Source organism: Silurus meridionalis, chromosome 4 (genome assembly GCF_014805685.1).
Source record: "Silurus meridionalis isolate SWU-2019-XX chromosome 4, ASM1480568v1, whole genome shotgun sequence".
NCBI classification, from domain to species: Eukaryota; Metazoa; Chordata; class Actinopteri; order Siluriformes; family Siluridae; genus Silurus; species Silurus meridionalis.
The window spans coordinates 26525168-26543816 of NC_060887.1; the positions used below are offsets into that span (position 1 = coordinate 26525168).

The 18649-nt window shown below is 38.5% G+C and overlaps 2 protein-coding genes and 1 long non-coding RNA gene across 5 annotated transcripts; 2 read left to right on the plus strand and 1 right to left on the minus strand.

Moving 5' to 3' along the window:
* Nucleotides 1-43: 43 nt before the first annotated feature.
* Nucleotides 44-2608, minus strand: LOC124385277. The gene is made up of 3 exons (XR_006925717.1): nt 2598-2608; nt 1088-1092; nt 44-167 (listed from the first exon to the last, which is right to left on the minus strand). It is a non-coding gene; the product is annotated as an uncharacterized LOC124385277 (long non-coding RNA).
* On the plus strand, nt 166-6079 carry zgc:91890 (solute carrier family 52, riboflavin transporter, member 3-B). 2 transcript variants are annotated; one of them, XM_046848510.1, is made up of 4 exons: nt 166-589; nt 3443-4528; nt 4602-4725; nt 5366-6079. In XM_046848510.1, the coding sequence occupies exons 2-4, from the start codon at nt 3498-3500 to the stop codon at nt 5576-5578; spliced, it is 1368 nt and encodes a 455-aa protein (XP_046704466.1). In that variant the 5' UTR covers nt 166-589; nt 3443-3497; the 3' UTR covers nt 5579-6079. The 2 variants fall into 2 exon arrangements, with proteins under 2 accessions (XP_046704466.1, XP_046704465.1); XM_046848509.1 differs by lacking the exon at nt 166-589 and adding an exon at nt 1999-2150.
* Nucleotides 6080-7068: 989 nt separating this feature from the next.
* On the plus strand, nt 7069-18159 carry ube3d (ubiquitin protein ligase E3D). Of its 2 annotated transcripts, none has more exons than XM_046848187.1 (10): nt 7069-7227; nt 9197-9396; nt 9894-9984; nt 11350-11581; nt 12117-12189; nt 12663-12738; nt 13503-13611; nt 13791-13960; nt 14894-15032; nt 17699-18159. In XM_046848187.1, the coding sequence occupies exons 1-10, from the start codon at nt 7151-7153 to the stop codon at nt 17717-17719; spliced, it is 1188 nt and encodes a 395-aa protein (XP_046704143.1). In that variant the 5' UTR covers nt 7069-7150; the 3' UTR covers nt 17720-18159. The 2 variants fall into 2 exon arrangements, with proteins under 2 accessions (XP_046704143.1, XP_046704144.1); XM_046848188.1 differs by having other exon boundaries at nt 12120-12189.
* The last annotated feature ends 490 nt before the right edge of the window (nt 18160-18649 follow it).

Consider the following 18649-nt stretch of genomic DNA (forward strand, 5'->3'; position numbering starts at 1 on the left):
GTCACATTGATTTATTCACATACAAATCTAAAATATTTAATGTTGTCTTGATTGTGTTAAAAAAACAAAAAGCTATAGACTGTCAGATAATGTCAGAGTTGATGTAATTCAACCTTGGGTCACTGTATGCCAGTGGAAGAACACACATTCCTCTTTTCCTACAAAACCTTGAAGTAGGAAAGACACAACATAATGAATGGCCATGAAGTTGTAAATTTTGCACAAGCATACAAAGCCTCACACCGAACCAAAACAGCATGGGATTTATTAATACTACAAAAGGTTTTCTCTAAAGGCTACACTACTTACTATGCTGATGAAAGGGCTCGCTGAGTATAAGCAATGCTTTGGCATGGCAGAAAACAGGGAATGTTAATATTACCCTTCTGAGGTGCCTCATAGAAATGCTGCCTGATGGTTGATTTAACTAAAACCCACCTTCCGACGAGGCCCTGCTGGGTGATTTGCCTGCTTCCCTGCATTATGTTATTAAGTACGTGCTCTTAAGTAAGGTCAGACTGATAGTGAAAATTATTCTTCACATTGGACTTGAAACTGGAGCATGTGAAGAAGTGAAGCCCAGGACCAGGTAGGAATCATTTTCTTTTAAACTTAAGCAGTATTTGTAAGTAATTAATGTTAATCATCAATTATATAAAAGTCTCAATTTTATTAAATTGAGTACCATTTTCATTATATGGCTTCTTTACCTTTTAGGAGTGATATGGGATCAGGAGCCTTTTGAATATTTAACTTTATATCCCATTAATCCTGTGTTAATTACTTTTCTGCTTTAAGAACTTTCTTAGCAGTACTGTGCTCCCTATGACAGAAGGGGTAAAAAGATTTTATTTTTCCACCTAAAATCTGAACTGTTTTAAGGGCAACTCTACATGTTCTTCTTTTTCAGAGTCTCTAACTAGCAAAATGTTATGGGATTATTTTTCACAGATTACAAAGTAATTCTGTAAATCACTCAGTATTCTAATGTATTCTATAGTTCAAATCGTTGTATAAAGATTTAAATGCAGTTGTATTTTCATGCAATTGTTTATATATTTTATATATTATAGCAGATTCAACCAACCAAGCCTAGAAGCCAGTTCAATGTTTGTAATTGAGAAAAAAAAAAGGGATTTTAAGTGATTATTCATTATATACACACACACAGTAATAATCTATCAGCTAATCAAGAATTCTTGGAAAAATTACTGAATTAATCATAAAAAATATATATTTATATTTATATATATATATATATATATATATATATATATATATATATATATATATATAGATGCCATATTAGCATATATCTGTAAGTTGCTGTGTTTAAAATAATTGTAAAAGATGCTATATAATATGTTTATAAAAATACTTAAACGTGCAGAATTTAATTAGTGGCTTATATTATGCAAATTGGGTCACATAATTGATTTGAAAACAATATTTCCACAAGCCAAGATGAGTCAAAATAATACTGAACACAAAAATCAACACAGAACTGCCTACAAAGATAATCTAAACTAAAAAACGGCGTCTTTTTTTATCTGGTCGTGTTCCTATTATCATGCAGCAATATCACTAGATAAGTATTTAGATCTTCACTGCAGCTAAAGGAAGGACATTTTAAGGACAATAACTATTTAAGTATCTTTTTTGAGTACCTTCTTACACTAGCAGAATGTCTTAAATTGGGTAAATGAACACATACTTGAGTACTGTTGATGTTCTTGCAATGGTATTAAAAAAAAAAAAACAGAGCTACAAATTAAAATAAAAGAGATGAGCAGCTGTAAAGGACCTTCAAAGTGTTTTACACACTTCCTGGTTGTGGAAAATCACAAGCTTCAGCAGGAAACAGAGAAGGTGTGGACAAAGAGTGGAGGAGGTGTCTTACACCATGAGGCCTCCTCCTCTCCCTGATCTTTTTTTTTTTTTTTGTCATGGCTGATGGGGTGGGCTGAGCACATGGTTATGGCTTCCATTGGTTTAGAGGGTAGGAGTGTGACACACAGAAAGCTTGCACATGCGCACTCATCTCCAGTCAGTTGGACAGCGAGAAGCTCTCCCATGCTGGCTGATGTGACTATAACAGCTTACAAAGAATGTGTTGAAATCACAAAGACGGTTGGCCATAGCATCATAAGGTAGGCTGTGTGGCTCTGAGTGTGTGCGTAAAGATGGATTTAGCTTTTGTAGAATATAAAAGGGCACCCAAGGACACTCAGTACCTCCTTGTTCTGTTTGTAGATTATCACTGGCCATTATTTGAATGGAACAAGGAAGTAAGTGTGAACAAGTGAGTAGAGAATGAAAAAGAAAGGGAAGTGGTCAGATTAAACGGTTTTTCTTATTACTAGTATTACTAAAGTAGGAAGTGTTTATCGTATGCTGATGGTCAGGTGTAGGTCAGTGGGATTGTAGAGGAAAGGTTGTGTGACTTCTACCTGACCCACAAAGCAACTTTTTATATCATGTTCAAACAGCATGCTAAGGGATGAGACCCATATTATAACTGGTATTTCAAAATATTGTACAAAATTCATTGTAATCTCTGGTACCGTAAACTTGTGAATGTATTCTGTTTAACTCACTCATCATGATACAGCAAGTTTATCTTTAGAGCACATCTTTTTTTGAATAATTCAGCGTTCTTAAATTCCTCAACAGGGTTCTTCTCTGGAAACAGAAAAACAGTATAAACATATTGATATGAATAGATATCAGTGGTGGGCCGTGCATTTGGTACCTGGGCCTTCAGTGGGGACTTACCCGACTTAATCCACCTCTTAATACCACCACTATCACTTCACAATTATAGAAACCATCAATACAATACAAAAATGCAATATAACAGCACGTGGCATTACAGAGAGAGAGAGGCATTTCACATATGGAGGGTGAATACCATTTTACTAAAGCAAGAAACCCAGTTCTTCAAACCTCTACACTACCACCGCAACTGTGCCATCTACATCATCTGGAGCAGTTCAGAATCAATATTTGTCTAATAAAATGACAAAAAAACACTCAAATGTAAATAAAATACAACCTACTCACCAGAGATACTCATAATTTGCACCGCTCCTCAGAGACTGTAAGCCAGTGGTACCGCTGACGCTATTCTAGGCCAGCTAGCTGCCCTGTGAGGCAAATTTGAAATCTAATTTGTTAAAGAAACAGACTCATTAATAATATACTCTGTGGTAAAAGAGCCAGCAGTACAGACTTTGAAGGCCCTGGGCAGATTAAATTTACATGGCAGCACATAGAGGCTGAAGTCTAATTGGACAAAAAAATCTAACACACACATACTGGAAGCAGTGCAGCCAAGAGAAACGCTACGAAACAAAGAGAATACATATTTGATCATAGAAGCTGTATGTTGGTTTAAAAAATGTTGAACCTGCTGTGAAGATCTCTTTTGTTTATTTTCCAGATGACCTTCTTAACTCTTTATTGGCTAATCAGAAACTGAATTCATTCTCTGCATCATGACACTGTTGACGCACACGTTGGTTTGCCTCTTTGGCATTGGGTCATGGGTCGCCATCAATGGGATGTGGGTTGAACTCCCACTGATCGTTCCTGAGATCCCTGAACGTTGGTACCTGCCCTCCTACCTCACTGTAATTATCCAGTTGGCGAACATCGGACCACTTTTCATCACGCTTATGCATCGCTTCAGACCAGGAGCGCTGGATGAACGGCCAGTCATCTACACCATTGTAGTTTTGGGAGTCGTGGCCACCTTTCTACTGTCCTTCTTTTGGAAGCACACACTAATTGTTGGAAATGCTGTACACAGTGTAGCTCTGCTCTCTCTCAGTTTCCTACTGTCAGTAGTGGACTGCACATCCTCTGTCACCTTCCTGCCCTTTATGATGAGGCTCCAGCCTCAGTACCTCACCACCTACTTTGTTGGAGAGGGCCTGAGTGGCCTGATTCCAGCTCTGGTGGCTCTTATTCAGGGTGTTGGAGTAGTCCAATGCAAAAATGCTACAGTTAATGCAAATTCCACCATGGTCAACTACACTGGAGGTACCAGTGGTAAACTGGAGGCACACAACCAGCCAGCAAACTTCTCTGTCCAGGTCTTCTTCCTGTTCCTCAGTGCCATGATGGCAGTCTGCCTGGGTGCTTTTGTGATGCTCAACTGCTATTCTGCTGTAGTAAAAGAACATAAATCTAAAAAGTATCTTGATGATACAAATCACCAAGAGAAGACTGAAATTAGCATCTCCCTGCAAAACCATCATGTAGAACAGACACCTATGCTGGAGCATCCAGAAGACCAAGCAAATAAACCTCGCAGCACATTTGGGAAAGGAACCTATAACATAGCAGAAGTCGTGTTTATTTTTGCTGTTCTGGCATGGGTTAATGCATTAACCAATGCAGTTCTCCCTTCAGTACAGTCCTTCTCTTGCCTGCCATATGGTAATCAGACCTATCACCTGGCAACTGCTTTGGCTGCAGTGGCAAATCCTGTGGCCTGCTTTATCGCCATGTTTTTCCAAATCAGGTAAGACCCGGATAGATAAGATATTTGCATACAAGATTTTATTGTATATTCTGATGTCTCTTTCCTCTTCAAGGTCCCTGATGCTAATGGGGGTTCTCACAGTGACTGGTACAGGGTTTGGGGCCTACATCATGGCCATGGCAGCACTGAGTCCCTGTCCTCTTTTGATACACCATGAATTAGGAGCTGCACTCATGGTGAGGCTTCAATTCGGATACTATCAACATATCAACCAATAGAATATCAATATTGTAATAATGATGCAAACTTTGTGACTTGTATATTTGTATATCAGCTATGTGGCATACCATCAAATTTTGTGTGTTGCTTATGTGTTTAGTGCTGCACACTAAAACAGCTGTCCCCAAAGTCATAAACTAATATCAGGGGGAAAATGTACTGAAAAGCATACTTAGGATTCTTATTCTTACTTGTAAACTGGAATAAAAAAAAGAATTTTCCACTTTTAGCTCTACTTAATAAAGCTTTATGTGCCCAAACAATGTTTGTGAATAACCCCGACCCCGACCTTTTAACTCATTTTGTTAGTCATGTGTTTGGATGAAGTAGGTAACAAGAAGGTAAAAACTCATAATTAAAAATAAATGTTTTGTGCATTTCTGTGCAACAAATCAAAAAGCCATGTAAGTCAGTCTTTACCAAATAAGCTCTTCTATATTGGACTAAGATAAAGGCTGAGAGTAAATGATACCTGGAAACAATTAGTAAGTTATATTCTGGTTATTTTATCTAATGTTAGTGCAGAAAAATTGAGATTATATTGTTATGCTATACAGTACTTTGATATGTTTGGTTATACCTTTGTTTATCATACAGGTGATCACTTGGGTGATATTTGTCCTCGCCCTGTCATACGTGAAGGTGATCATTGGGGTGATCCTGCGAGATGAAGGACACAGTGCTCTTGTGTGGTGTGGTGCTGTAGTACAGCTCGGTTCCATGTTGGGGGCAATGTCAATGTTTCCTTTAGTCAGTGTTTATGGACTCTTCAAATCAGGTGATCCCTGTAACACAAAGTGTCCCTTATAAAACAAGCTTCATCAAATGATGCATAAATGTGTTACAGTTCATAGCTCTATGACTTTAAAAAAACAAAAACAAATGACCAGTTACAATATTATAAATACACTGCAGCCTAAGACAATATTTTATTGATTCAAATACTCTACTGAAATGTTCTCTAACAAATTGTTCTCTTTTCCCCAAATATTTGCACTGTGTAAAGTAGACTTAAAGTTCACTCGATTAGTTCTATTAGATGGAGAATTATTGTTACAGACCAATTTAAAGATATATTTGTCTGTCATGGCTAATGTTAATTACATTTTTGTTTACTGAAAAGTGCCTCCATAGTATGCTATTTAAAGCTGTTGTGCATTTTTTTTTTTCATGTTTTACTACTCTTTTAAAGATGTGGTGCTCTTTTAAAGATGTTGCTGGCCAAGTTAAAATATTTATATGCTTTTTTTTTATTTTGTAGTTTTTTAATTTTACACACACTATATGTGTGAATAAAACCTTTCAAATATATGTATCTGATTGTGCTTATTCATCTTGATTGCCTAAACAGAAAATTACACTTTAGCAATATACATATACAATATACAGTGGTGTGAAAAAGATTTCTTATTTTTTTGCATGTTTGTCACACTTTAATGTTTCGGATCATTAAAATTAATATAAATATTAGTAAAAGATAACACAAGTAAACACAACATGCAGTTTTTAAATGAAGGTTTTTATTATTGAGGGAAAACAAAATCCAAAACTACATAGCTAAATAAAAGGACCTATAAATATAAAATAAGATAATATATAATTAGATAAAGTAGTACAACTGGTTAAATCTGTAAAAAGGAAGTACAAATTGCAGTAGGAATAGTTAAATGTGTAAATGGGAAGTACAAATTGTATGGAATGTAATAGATAGGAGAAAGGAAGAGTGTAAAGTATTTTTAAACAGGGAAACTAGCTGTTTCCATTTTTTACATATCATGACATTATAACATTATGAGCAGGGAATTGAATAACACTGATTATCTCCTCATCATGGTACCTGTTAGTGGGTGGGATATATTAAGACAGCCTATATACATTTTGTCCTCAAAGTTGACGTGTTAAAACAGGAAAAATGGGCAAGCGTAAGGTTTAAATGTGTTTGACAAGCGCCTAATTGTGATGGTTGGACGACTGGGTCAGAGCATCTACAAAACTGCAGCTCTTGTGGGATGTTCCTCTGCAGTGGTCAGTATCTATCAAAAGTCGTCCAAAGAAAGAGCAGTGGTGAACCAGCGACAGGGTCATGGGCGGTCAAGACATTGATAAATGTTTGGGAGCGAAGCTGGTCTGTGTGTTCCTATCCAACAGACGAGCTAATGTAGCCCAAACTGCTGAAGAAGTTAGAATACACAATACAGGCAGGTGGTCTTAATGTTCCGCCTGATCAGTGTAGAATCTGCTTAGTTTGAAGGTGTATAAACCTGATGGCAATTCCGCCGCTAGGTGGCAGTAAACATCTACGTTGCTATGTTAACAACAACTACAGAAAAAGCGACACTTCTCGAAAACGAGTTATAAATCGGTTTATTTTATTTTGAAGAAATGGAGACATCGACAAAACAAGATCTCGTCTTTGTTGAGTTGAGAGAGCGCTTACAGAGCGGCTTGTTCATTGTACGGTAAGTTTATAGTCGTTCCCACAGCGTATAATGTAGCGGCTGACACAGTTAGCCAGTGCTAACACTGTACTGTAGAGCTGCACGTTGCTGGAGTTCGTAATTGACGTGTAGCAGTCTTCAGCTACACGTTTTAAATTATGATTGCATAGTAGTGTATGAATGTATTTACTTATTTATTTAGCAATGGGTTATTTATTAGGGGGGTTTGAGGGTCAGGTGTCCACGTACTTTTGGCCTCATCATGTGGCAGCTGCATAATGCAGTAAGAGATGATACAGGTCAGGAGCTTCAGATAATGTTCATCTCATACATCAGAATGGTGAACAATTAGATCTCCTTGGATTTTTACCCCCAGAAGTATCTGTGAGAGAGTCTGCAGGTTGAAATGTTTTGGAGATGAGAGAGAAATGAGGTCTGAGCTGACAATAGGTTTGTAGTCATGTAAATAAACATTCATGGTGAGCAGAAATGCCTCAAACCTGGTCACATCTATCTGACAATAACAAGAATTTGGGGGTGATCATAAACCAAGACTGACCCAAACAGTAAAACTGAAGACTGGATCCATGTGTTTCCTCCTCATTTTCATATGTGACCATGATAACCACAGATTCATTTACATTTAAGCCATTTGGCAGAAGCCCTTGTCCAGAGCAGCTTACAGTTTGTCATTTTAAACAGTTGAGCACTGGTTAGTTGGTGGTGCTGGAATTTAATCTCTTAACCTTTTGACCAGAAGTCAAACATCTTAACCACCAAGCATCCTCTTCCCAGGATTTTATTAATTTTATACTGACAGGAGTAGAACCTCTTTTTGTGCATGCTGAAATGATTTTTCCTACACCAAAGAAAAGGATGAAGATATGAGGTACAATAGTCCCACTATCATTATTATAAAATACAGAGTAGATTTTCGATACTTGTGCACATGCAGTTCTTTGTAAATAGTTTGTGACTGATTTGAATGATGTGTTACCTCAGCTCATTTTGTACATCTCATCCAGACTAAATATGATTTAAGACCTGCAATATGTCCGGCTTTGTGGAAGGAGACAAATAATTAATCTTGATTTTTCCTCTTAAGAGTTCCCTGTCCAGGCAGTTTGCATGTTATAACATTTGTCTGTTGAATTTGCTTTATCTGTCGTTTGCCAGCACATGTCATTACTGCTTATTACCACAAGGAGGCGTATAAAATTTAAAATGTAAAATTTTGCCCATGTTTATTTTTTAAACAAAATAATATTTGTGATTCAACATTAATTAGTGGACCCCCTGCAGTACCGCCGAGGACCCCCTAGGGGTCGTGAACCCCCGGTTGAAGTCCCATGCCATATGATCATCTTTGTAGTGTTTGTTTATAGTGATGTATGTAATGCACGTAGCCTATGACTTGTAGAATGATATCTCGTGAAAGTATAACAGCTATTATTATTATTATTATGCCATTTACATTGTTAGCTAATTGTCAGTTTCATTAATGTTGCGCAGGTGGTTTGCATGAGAGAATGTTGTTCAGTTAAACAGATGACGCCGCATTCATGATAAATGAAAATGCCCACGTACGTAAATCAAAACCAAATGATCACAGATTCTATAGAGACTGTCTAATTGATACACTATGAAGCTTATGTGATTTTTTTTAATTTTTTATATATATAATAAATAAACTGCTCATTAACTCCACCATGTGAGCAGCAGACAGGCCTGAGGAAAGTGGGCTGAGGACAAAAGTAGACATTGTTGATGAACGTTGTCTGCTTTCTCTTTTCTGTTCTGCCTCAGGTTAAAGCCTTCCTAATATTGTCCGTATGTAGTGAGTGCAGTATGAGTCTGGCATATTCTCACTATCAGATTGCGTGCTTCTGGACAGCACAGATTGTAAACTGAAAGCAGATGTTTTCCTTCACTAATTATGACTGTGTTTTCTTTCTTTTTCTTTTTTCTTTCTTGCTTTTCTTTTCTTTAGAACTGATGTTGTTAAGGACAAATCTGAGGTCAGTGTCACTAGTGGAGACTCAGCCCTAAAAATCCACATACCTGATGGGATTTATGAGGTGAAACTACCCCCAGAGGTCAGTCTAGTGGAGCGTTCATGTCCGAAGAGTCCCGAGCTGAACGCGGATGGGCTGCATGTTCGAGTGCGTTTGAAGGTGGGCCAATGTCCAGGTACGTGCCAAGTTCATTGTGGGGTTCAACTCGTTTGATTCGCTTAACTTTCATCAGAGAAACCCGTACATCATAATGAACCTAGAAACCCTCATGGGCCAAAGATGGTAGGTTATTAAGCATGAACTTGTTCAAGGGCTGTGTAACCTCATTTGAGGAATGTGAGTAATGAGTGCTGGCCCGCCCTCAGGCTCCACACATCATCATACTCCACAGATTAACTGAGATTAATGATGAATGCAGATTGCATGACCTTTGGCTACGAGCCAGTACAATGCTTGTTTCAGACTGAGACCTGCTCTGCAGTGTGAGTGGCCATCTGACCTCATATACTACGACTCTCCAAACAGTGTCATGTATTGCGTTATTCATCCTGATTCTATATACGCTCTGCTTTCAGATGCTCATATGTCTGTTCTGGCAAATCTGCCTACTGAAAAGCTGTCCTGTTGTTTAATGAAACATATTGGTGACTGTTTTGTGTTTGCTGTTGCCAGAGGCTCAGGACAGTGCAATTCAGCATCTGAGAGCACAGAGGAGCTATTGTTTCTTGTGCCAATCGTGTGGGGCCGTGCTGCTTAAAGACAGGTGAGGAACAGCTTCAGTTATTGAACACAAGCTCAAGCAGCACATTAATGTGCCTGGTTTTAGTTCAATAACAACAGATTATTCACCCTGAACCATATATCTTTTCTTCAGCAAATCTTTTACACCAATCTAAACTCAAGTACTTGTTTCTCTTCACATCTGACTTTGCTTATAATCAGTGAAAAATGTTGTTCTTTGGAAGGTTGGTGACTAATAATAGGTACGAGCAGTCAATATTACTTTATATATTTTTCCTATTGATTTTTGAAGGTGATGCAGCAGAAAATCATTTTCCCTGTTGCGAGTTCGAATTCCGACAATGGCGCAGAGTCCAGGGAGCTAAATTGGCCATGTTAGAAGTATACTATCCAGTTATTACTGTATGTGTTCTTTACTTTTCGATCTGCATTGCTCATTATGTCCACCATGTGAGCGGCACGCTTGAGACGCAAATTTCGATCCCTGATGTTTCCCTAGCCCTCCCTGGCCAAGATGGAAAGCAGTAAATTTGGGTGGGTGAGGGAAGACATCATTTTTCCCCGTCAGTGATTCTAGTCAATTGTGGGAGTCTGTGAGCTTATGGATGTGGAAGAGGGCCGACTGATGAGCAGCTTTTCCTTATTACAATGTGCTACCAATCAAGAAGGTTCAGACTAACATGTTTTACTCCACTGCTCATACTGTGTTTCAGAGCAGCTGAAATCACTTTCACATTCATAAGCTTACAGATTCCAATGATTTGCTAGTTGGTGTGATTGGCAGCAGACAGAGGAATTCCATCCCTCCCACCCAGAGCACACGGCCAGTTTTGCTCTAGTCCATGCAGATCTCATTTGCTATTAAAATGAGCTCTGTGTAGGGTAAGCTCCACAGCATGAGACTCTGAGTTTGTTTTCATGGCAGCATACAAACCTAAAATTATTGTATTAAAAATATTTAGATATTTATAATTTAATGTTTTAATTACTTTTAAACCCAAGCATATGCTGCTTTTGGAAGTCGCATTATCTTGATATGAAGTAAGAAAGCATAATTGAGTAAAAAAAAAAAAAAATGATTTGAATCACCGGTGTGAATAGTAAACAGCGAGGGTTGCGTTTTCAGCAGGACAACAAAAAAGGACATTTGAAGATAATACCGCAGAAATACTAGTGCACTAATTGAGTAGAAAAGTTATTCTAGCCGAAGTCATAAATTTTTAGCTTCGCCTATATGTCCAGGCACAGCTTCCTCATTTCAGGCTCGACTGCTGGTGGGAGAAAAAATGCATTATGGTCACCCTCCAAGCTGTATAGCACTGTCCTTTTGAAACATGTCATGACTGTTTGCAGTTAATCAGGTTTATAATAGAACTTTCTGCTTTAGGGTTTTTAGGCGAGTACTCCCATTACCCAATGGGAACTGGAATACACTGGTAGATGACTGGTGTTGCCACCCTGATCCTTTCGCTAACAAGAAGCTTCACCCTCAACAACAGGACTGTTTGCTCGGCGACACCTACTTCCTCTTGACCCGGGACAGTAGCTGTGACCAATCCCTTACAAATGGAGTGGAGTCATCCAACACAAACACTGGCTCTCATCTATATTCCAGAAAGGTGCATCACATGAAAACGAAAAATCTCACCAAAATCTAAACAATTCTACTTCACTCTATACATAGTGTTTCGTAGGTAGTCTTTTAGATCTTATCTTAGGGCATCAGGAGTCCTCATTCATGTTTAAACGAACTCTGCTTCATTTACACTGCCTCTGGGCTGACGGGAGTGAAGAAAGATAGTCTTTCTTCTTTATGAAGGCTTCTCAAGGAAGCAGCATGACACTCCTTTTTTATATATATATATATATATATATAAATATAGAGTCTTTTCCAGTCTAAGCACTCTTAACTTTCTCAGGGCTATTGATTTTTCTTGCCTTGTTTTTCCCCCACCCTTTCCTCATTCTGTGGGTTTCTGTGGCACTGTGTCTCCTACGAGTGAATGGAAGAACCCTTTGCTTTTCAAACACCTGATTCATCTTTCACTTCAGTAAATGGTTCCTCTCTGGTTATTGATTTCTGTTATATGTGGCTTAAACCTGGTTGTGCTCTCAGATCATCTATCTATCTTAGTTTGTGTCTCTGTTGCTCAGCAGGCACTTGGCCACAGGAATGTGGTTGTCTGTAAGAATTGTTGTGCAGTGCTGGGAGAGGCAGTGACGACAGGTAGGATTCATAAAGTGCACAAACACCAGCATAGTAACACTGCTGTACAAATGCAGCCACTTTTCTGCATGTCTTATTATACCTTTTTACCTTAAGTAAAGCTAAAAAAAAAACATAATTTCTGTGTATATAAGGCATTTAGAAATAGTTTTCAGATTATTCTTAGTAGTCCTCAGGAATCTGTTGAATTTGACAGAATGTTACATGTTTGAGATGTACACTGACCACTTTATTTAGAAATACCTGGACATTCATTCCTGTCTTGTTTTTTTTTTTTAATCCTATTTGTCACCCCTATGTAATTACCGTGTGTTTTTTTTTTTTTATTTTTTTTATTATATGTTAAAATCCAAAGGAGAAGACAGCTTTTAAAAAATTGCAATAATGAACATTAAAGTTTCAGCTTCAAGTCGAATTATGATTCGAGCCCTTGTTGCTATTTCTTATCCAAAGTAATTATGGTTGTGTTGCAGAGGTTTTAAAATTCTATATAACTGAAGTGGTGGTGAGGCAAAACGAGGATGGAGTAGATACCGTGCCACAAATTAGGCAAGTACTATCAAAATGCACAACACACCCATATACAGATCAGGCATAACATTATGACCACTGAGAGGTGAATGGAGTAACACCGATTATCTCTTCATCATGGTACCTGTTAGTGGGTGGGATATATTAGGCAGCATGTGAACATTTTGTGCTCAAAGTTTTGATGTGTTCGAAGCAGGAAAAATGGGCAGGCGTAAGAATGAGTGCGCTTGACAAGAGCCTAATTGTGATGATTAGAAGACTGGGTCAGAGCATCTCCAAATCTGCAGCTCTTGTGGGATGTTCCTGGTCTGCACTGGTCAGTATCTATTAAAAGTGCTCCAAGGAAGGAACAGTGGTGAAGCGGCGACAGGGTCATGGGCGGTCAAGGCTCATTGATGTATGTTTGAGAGCGAAGGCTGGTCCGTGTGGTCTGGTCCAACAGACAAACTCCTGTAGTTTAAACTGCTGAAGAAGTTCATGCTGTTAATTGCCAGGTCAGAACTGTTTTGTCAGCAAAAGGGGACCAACACAATATTAGGAAGGTGGCCATAATGTTATGCCTCATCAGTGTACATAATACATTGTGTTATTGTATTTAAATCAGGGACCATGAGGTTCAGCCCAGTTTCATTAAGTGAACTCACTAGTTGTTTGGTGTGGTAAGGAATGAAAAACTGTTGCACTGGGTTTCTAAGTACCTATATGTAGTTAAATTTTTTTTTTCGTTTTTAGTAATTATTAATTATTTAGTAATTATTAATTGTGAGAATTTTCCAACCCAGAGAGCATTTCCTGGAGAGAGCCCTTAGTTCCAGACTTGTTGAGCTGTCATCTGCTCAAAGTATATTTCGCTTTTCCATCCAGACACCAGATGGTACAGCTGTAATCATGGTAAGGCCATTCTAAATTTCATGCCTGTCTTAACAGTAGAAGTTCTTACTGAGTTCCTTTTTTTTTCTTTCTTTCTTTCTTTCTAAAATCTTACAGATATTTTCAGCACACTTGCATGCCATGACGAATATTCCTGCAGCCGAATGTTGCGGTTAATGTTGCTCGTTTATTCTCTCCAGCTCTGGCTCTTGAACATGGACACTCTGATCGCTTCATTTTCTGAGAAAGCCATCAGTGGTGACATCCTCGTCTCCGCCAGTGACCGTCATCCCAATAAGCATCAGTCATGCCAGGCAGTTAGGGCAATCAAAGTCCTTTACTTCCCCTGCACTCACGGTCAACAGGATGAGTAAGTCATAAATTCACATCTTGGGCTCTACACGCCCGGATCCTTGATTATAATTTCTGACACTTGATCAAACGAAAGGAGCACTTTTTTTTTTTTCTTTTCAATTATATGTTCCGGTTTTAATGGCTAACACAGTTAACAATTTAATTTAAATTTACTTATTATGTATAATTATGTAAATTAGCCTTGGAATGCAAATGAAATCACAATAGATGTATTAAACCATGTGCTAACAGGATCCCTTTTATCCTTAACGCAAACAGTACATGGAACCAGACGCAGAAAAACATTCAGATAATTATGCTTGAAATATTTTAGCCTTTACCTAATTTTAGTTCAGTCTTCCCGGATGAGCACTGAACTATATTCTTTTAACTTCTCGCTGTAATGCCGTTTTCTGATCTTCATGTCCTGTGAGTGAATTTGCTATAGTTTAAGCATTAATGGATGTGAACTGTTGTCAGTTTAAAGCAATTGTCGCTACAGAAATGATGAGAGAAAAAAGACGTCCACAGAGTGTACTTGCAGGCTGCACCTTATAACTCTTGAGTGTATGTCCATGCTGTCAGAATGACAAAAGTGTTTTCTGGAATTTTCGCTGACGTTGCGGTTCTTCTGTGAGCTGCACTGCCGAGTTTTGTTTTAAGAGCCGAGTTTTGGGTTTTCTGCAGAACTGCAGCACAGATGGCTAAATGTCACTGAAATGTCCTGAATAGATCGTTGCAATAATGTGACAGGACATCAGTCTCCCTGCTACCCTCTCCCTCTGCCACGTTCTCATTCTTCGCTCAGCGCTTCCCTCCCCCTGACAGATTGCCGTGACATAATTAAAATTGTCATATTTCAAACTGTCTGATTAATGTAATTTATGTCTCAGCCGCTTGCGCTCTCTTTTTCCTTTTTTACTCTCTCACTCTGTATCTGTCTCTCTAGGGCTGTTCAGGCATGGGAGAAGGATATCAGTGTTCACCCTCTGATCCTCCCTCGGAGCACATGTGGGGAGGTGCTACAGCTCCTGAAATCCTCAACTGCAACCCTGCCCTCCTCACTGTGCTCAATGAACAGCTACCAGGTCAGAATCACCCTTTCAGGCTATTTATCCCATAGGAAATGTGTTGGCACACTTTAGCCAGCAGTGCACTTAAAATTTTCAGTAATGAATGGACATGTTGGTTGGGTCTGTTTAGGAAAAAAAAAACATTTTATATATAATATAAAAAAACCTGTAATCCTAAATACACAAACAGCAACTTTTAAATGTAAGATATATTATTTAATTTGTAATGCAGCTTATTACAACAGTGGAACAGCACAAGACTTGTTGTCCCACAGTGACAAATATGTATCCCAGAATAGTTGGCCTGAAATAATCAGATCAGCATGGAAACCTGCCAGGTAAAAAATAAATAAATAATAATAAAAAAAACCCCACCAAGCTTCATCTCTGAGCCTGCCTGCTAGTGGAAAATTCTTTGCAAATGCTGATGCACAAAAGTACTCTGGGGAATGTCACATGAATGACGTTGCTGACGTAGCAGCTGTGTACTTGCGCGTCGTGCTGTGTATTCCACCTGTCCTCAGTTGGAGAACTATGTTCTGTGATTTCTTTACCATATGTTATCACTGTTGCAGCATGATGAAGAGATCTACATTTCTATTGTTTTCTAAACAGCGCCTGGGTTTAAAATTGTTTACTGCTGTTAATGTGCAGGGCATTGACTCGTCATTCCCAAATCTGCCACATCTTCGAAAGCTTTCAGGAACATGACCGTTAATTCCAGTGAGCGGTATACGCTTTGAACAGTAAAATAAAATTATATTACTGTTAGAAAGAATCCAGAACAGTCAAAACATTGTGCTATTTATGCCATGGATGGCTCGATAGATTGAACGGAGGAGAGGCAGTGAGAAATGGACTGGATGGATAGAATGAATGGATTGGTTTGAGTGAATGAATGAAATGTGAAATGTATTACACCATTTGTAAAATGTCCACAGAAACAGGATTCTTCCATCAGTTATATAAGCAAATACTGCAGGAGGTGAATCCTCCGAATCAATTACCATTTTAATTTTACTACTCCACTGCAGTTCGTTCCTGTTAACTGTGCTGCAGAGAAGCGCATCGCATTTGTCACATAATGTGCTAAGTTTATCGCTAGCCTACTGCGACGCTGTCGGTTCTAGTGGCCGTTCAGATTTTTCAAGCGTGTTGCTGAAACAAGTGACGTTTTTATTTGCATGTAAGAGTTGTAATTCCACAGCTTGCATAAAATAAGACTGTTCTCAGTACCAGCGAGAGAGAGGGCAAAAGTTTCAAATGGGCAGAGTGAAACCATGCAAGAGATGCCAGAGTGGAAAAAGTAAGGAGCACTTGAGCAGTTGTGAGTTCACACACTGTTCTGGTGCTGATGCCATTGGGTCGAGGGCCACGGTAATCAGATGATGGAGTTCCGATTGAGTTATAAGAGACGGAGCTGAGTGCTCAGTCTGTAGACTTTACTACACAACCCACTGTGAGCACGAGTGACGTACAGCTGTTCGTCTGCTCAAGCTGTACAAAAGCGCGTGTGTGTTTAAATATGAAAGATATGTATTTCAAAGACGGCTCAAGTTCCTCTTCCCCAAGAACACTTTTTTTTGTGTATCATCAACACTTTATGCATTCTTCTGCCTGAGACATCTTTGGCTAATGGTCTGAAAAGTATTTATAGCATTTCTGCCACTGTGGAAAAAGTGCCACTTTTAATTTATTAACACTTGAATTGCGAAAACGAAGTGGAAAAGGAAGCTGACTGTGCTGCAAGGTAAATGCTTCACCGAAAGGCGCGCATATTGTAACTGGCTACAGCATGGACAATAAGTTCAGTATCGTATTATCTGATTATTATTGACCATGCAGGCTAATTTAGACACTGCTCAGACCTTTGTAATGTCCGTAATGCCGCTGAATTGCTCTCAGCTTCAGCAAGCGTTCTTCAGCTTTTCCCGCTGAGCGACTTTCTCTCCTGTAGTGCAAAAGCCATTCAAGCTTCTTTCATCGAGAGAAATTAGTCTTCAGTCACCTTGCCAAGTTTGAATAGTTTGGCTCGCTCAGATAATCATTTGCCAGGACGCAACTATCAAAAGGGCATGCAGGATGACAGCATTTACTGATGCGTTTACAAGACTTGTACCTCACGCGTAGGTTGGCACAGGATATTCCTCACAAAAAAAACTGTTTGGGATCAAATATCATAGAGTTCTAATATTTTCAAATGTTTACTTGTTAAAATCCACTTTTTAATGCACTGTTAATATTATTTAAAAAAAAAGTGTGCCAAGCTTCTATGCATTCTTAAAAGCATCTACTGTAAGGTTCCTCCCCCCAGTTTTCTCTTTGAGTGTTTATAATGGATGTAATGTATTATGTGCATGGATTATTATCTTTGTAAAGAATGATGGGCCTTGAGTAACACTCTACAGGGACTGCTCCTTGAGCTCAACTTAACCCCTCATCCATCACAGGAAGCACAAACTGCTTAGCAAACACTCATGTCCAGGCAGAAGCAATGTTTCCGGCCCATTCCTTATGTTCAGAAGTGTATTAATCTCGTTTAAGTGTTTGATGTGAATAGTTCTTAAAGCACACGGATCTACCAAAGGAAATTACAGTGAATAGAGATTTCTGTTTGTGCTGTTTATGAAATGTGATGCACAAATGTCTGAGGCATGGTTTTTTCTTTCTTTCTTTTCTAGGTGGCGTATTTAAGAAGATGAATTGTGTTTGTGGATTTGAGCGATCATTAATGAACAGTGAATATTTTATAAAAAAATGTTTACACCATTTTTGCAGTAAAAGTTATTCAGTTTGTATCGGCTGATACTGTCCATGTATCACAAACACACATTTCCCACTCATCATATATGCTTCAGGTGAATGAAATCACACTTCTTGCCTCGGTTACTATTTTTGATGCCAGTACCAAAGTATCAGTGCCTGACCATCATAATGTCTGACAGATGAATGTTACTTGTACAAAATAACAATCGTAGAGGCTCCAGATCAATCGTGAGAGTGAGTCCTGAAGATGATTAAATGATTGGTAATTGTTTAACCTTCATCATGCTGTGTTTACCAGGAGTACAATGTTTTATTCCATTAAATGTTCTGTCACTGCATTTTTCAATAAAATCCACGTGTATGCTAAGAAACTTAAGAACAGATTTAGTTGACTAATTGAAGTAAACAAGTTCTAGTAATCTAAGTCAAATGGTGTATGCTGATTTGAATTAAAGTCAAATAAGCATGCACATTTCAACTTGCTTATATGCAAAAGGAACAAGTGTTGGCCTGTTTAATTTCTATAAAGGGCTAAATTGTTATGGGTGAACTCAGTTTTGTTAGAGGGGAGGGGGGCATTCCTCACTAGTGGTCCTGCAGCATTTGGTATTTTGTCTAACTACACTTTGCCAAGATATTAGCACTGATGCTTTTTATTTTTTTATATTTATGATATTGGATGAGGTTGAACATGTGGAAGTGAACCTATTTTAATAAAAATAAACTCTCCTTTATACAAACGCTTTCCAGATGTTCAGATGCATGGTGTACTGTCTAGTTCTGCTCTTAACTACAGGCTTTTATTCATGAGCTTTAGACCAGAGGACGGACATGGTCACTGCAAAAATGTGCTTTTGTTGTCTGTG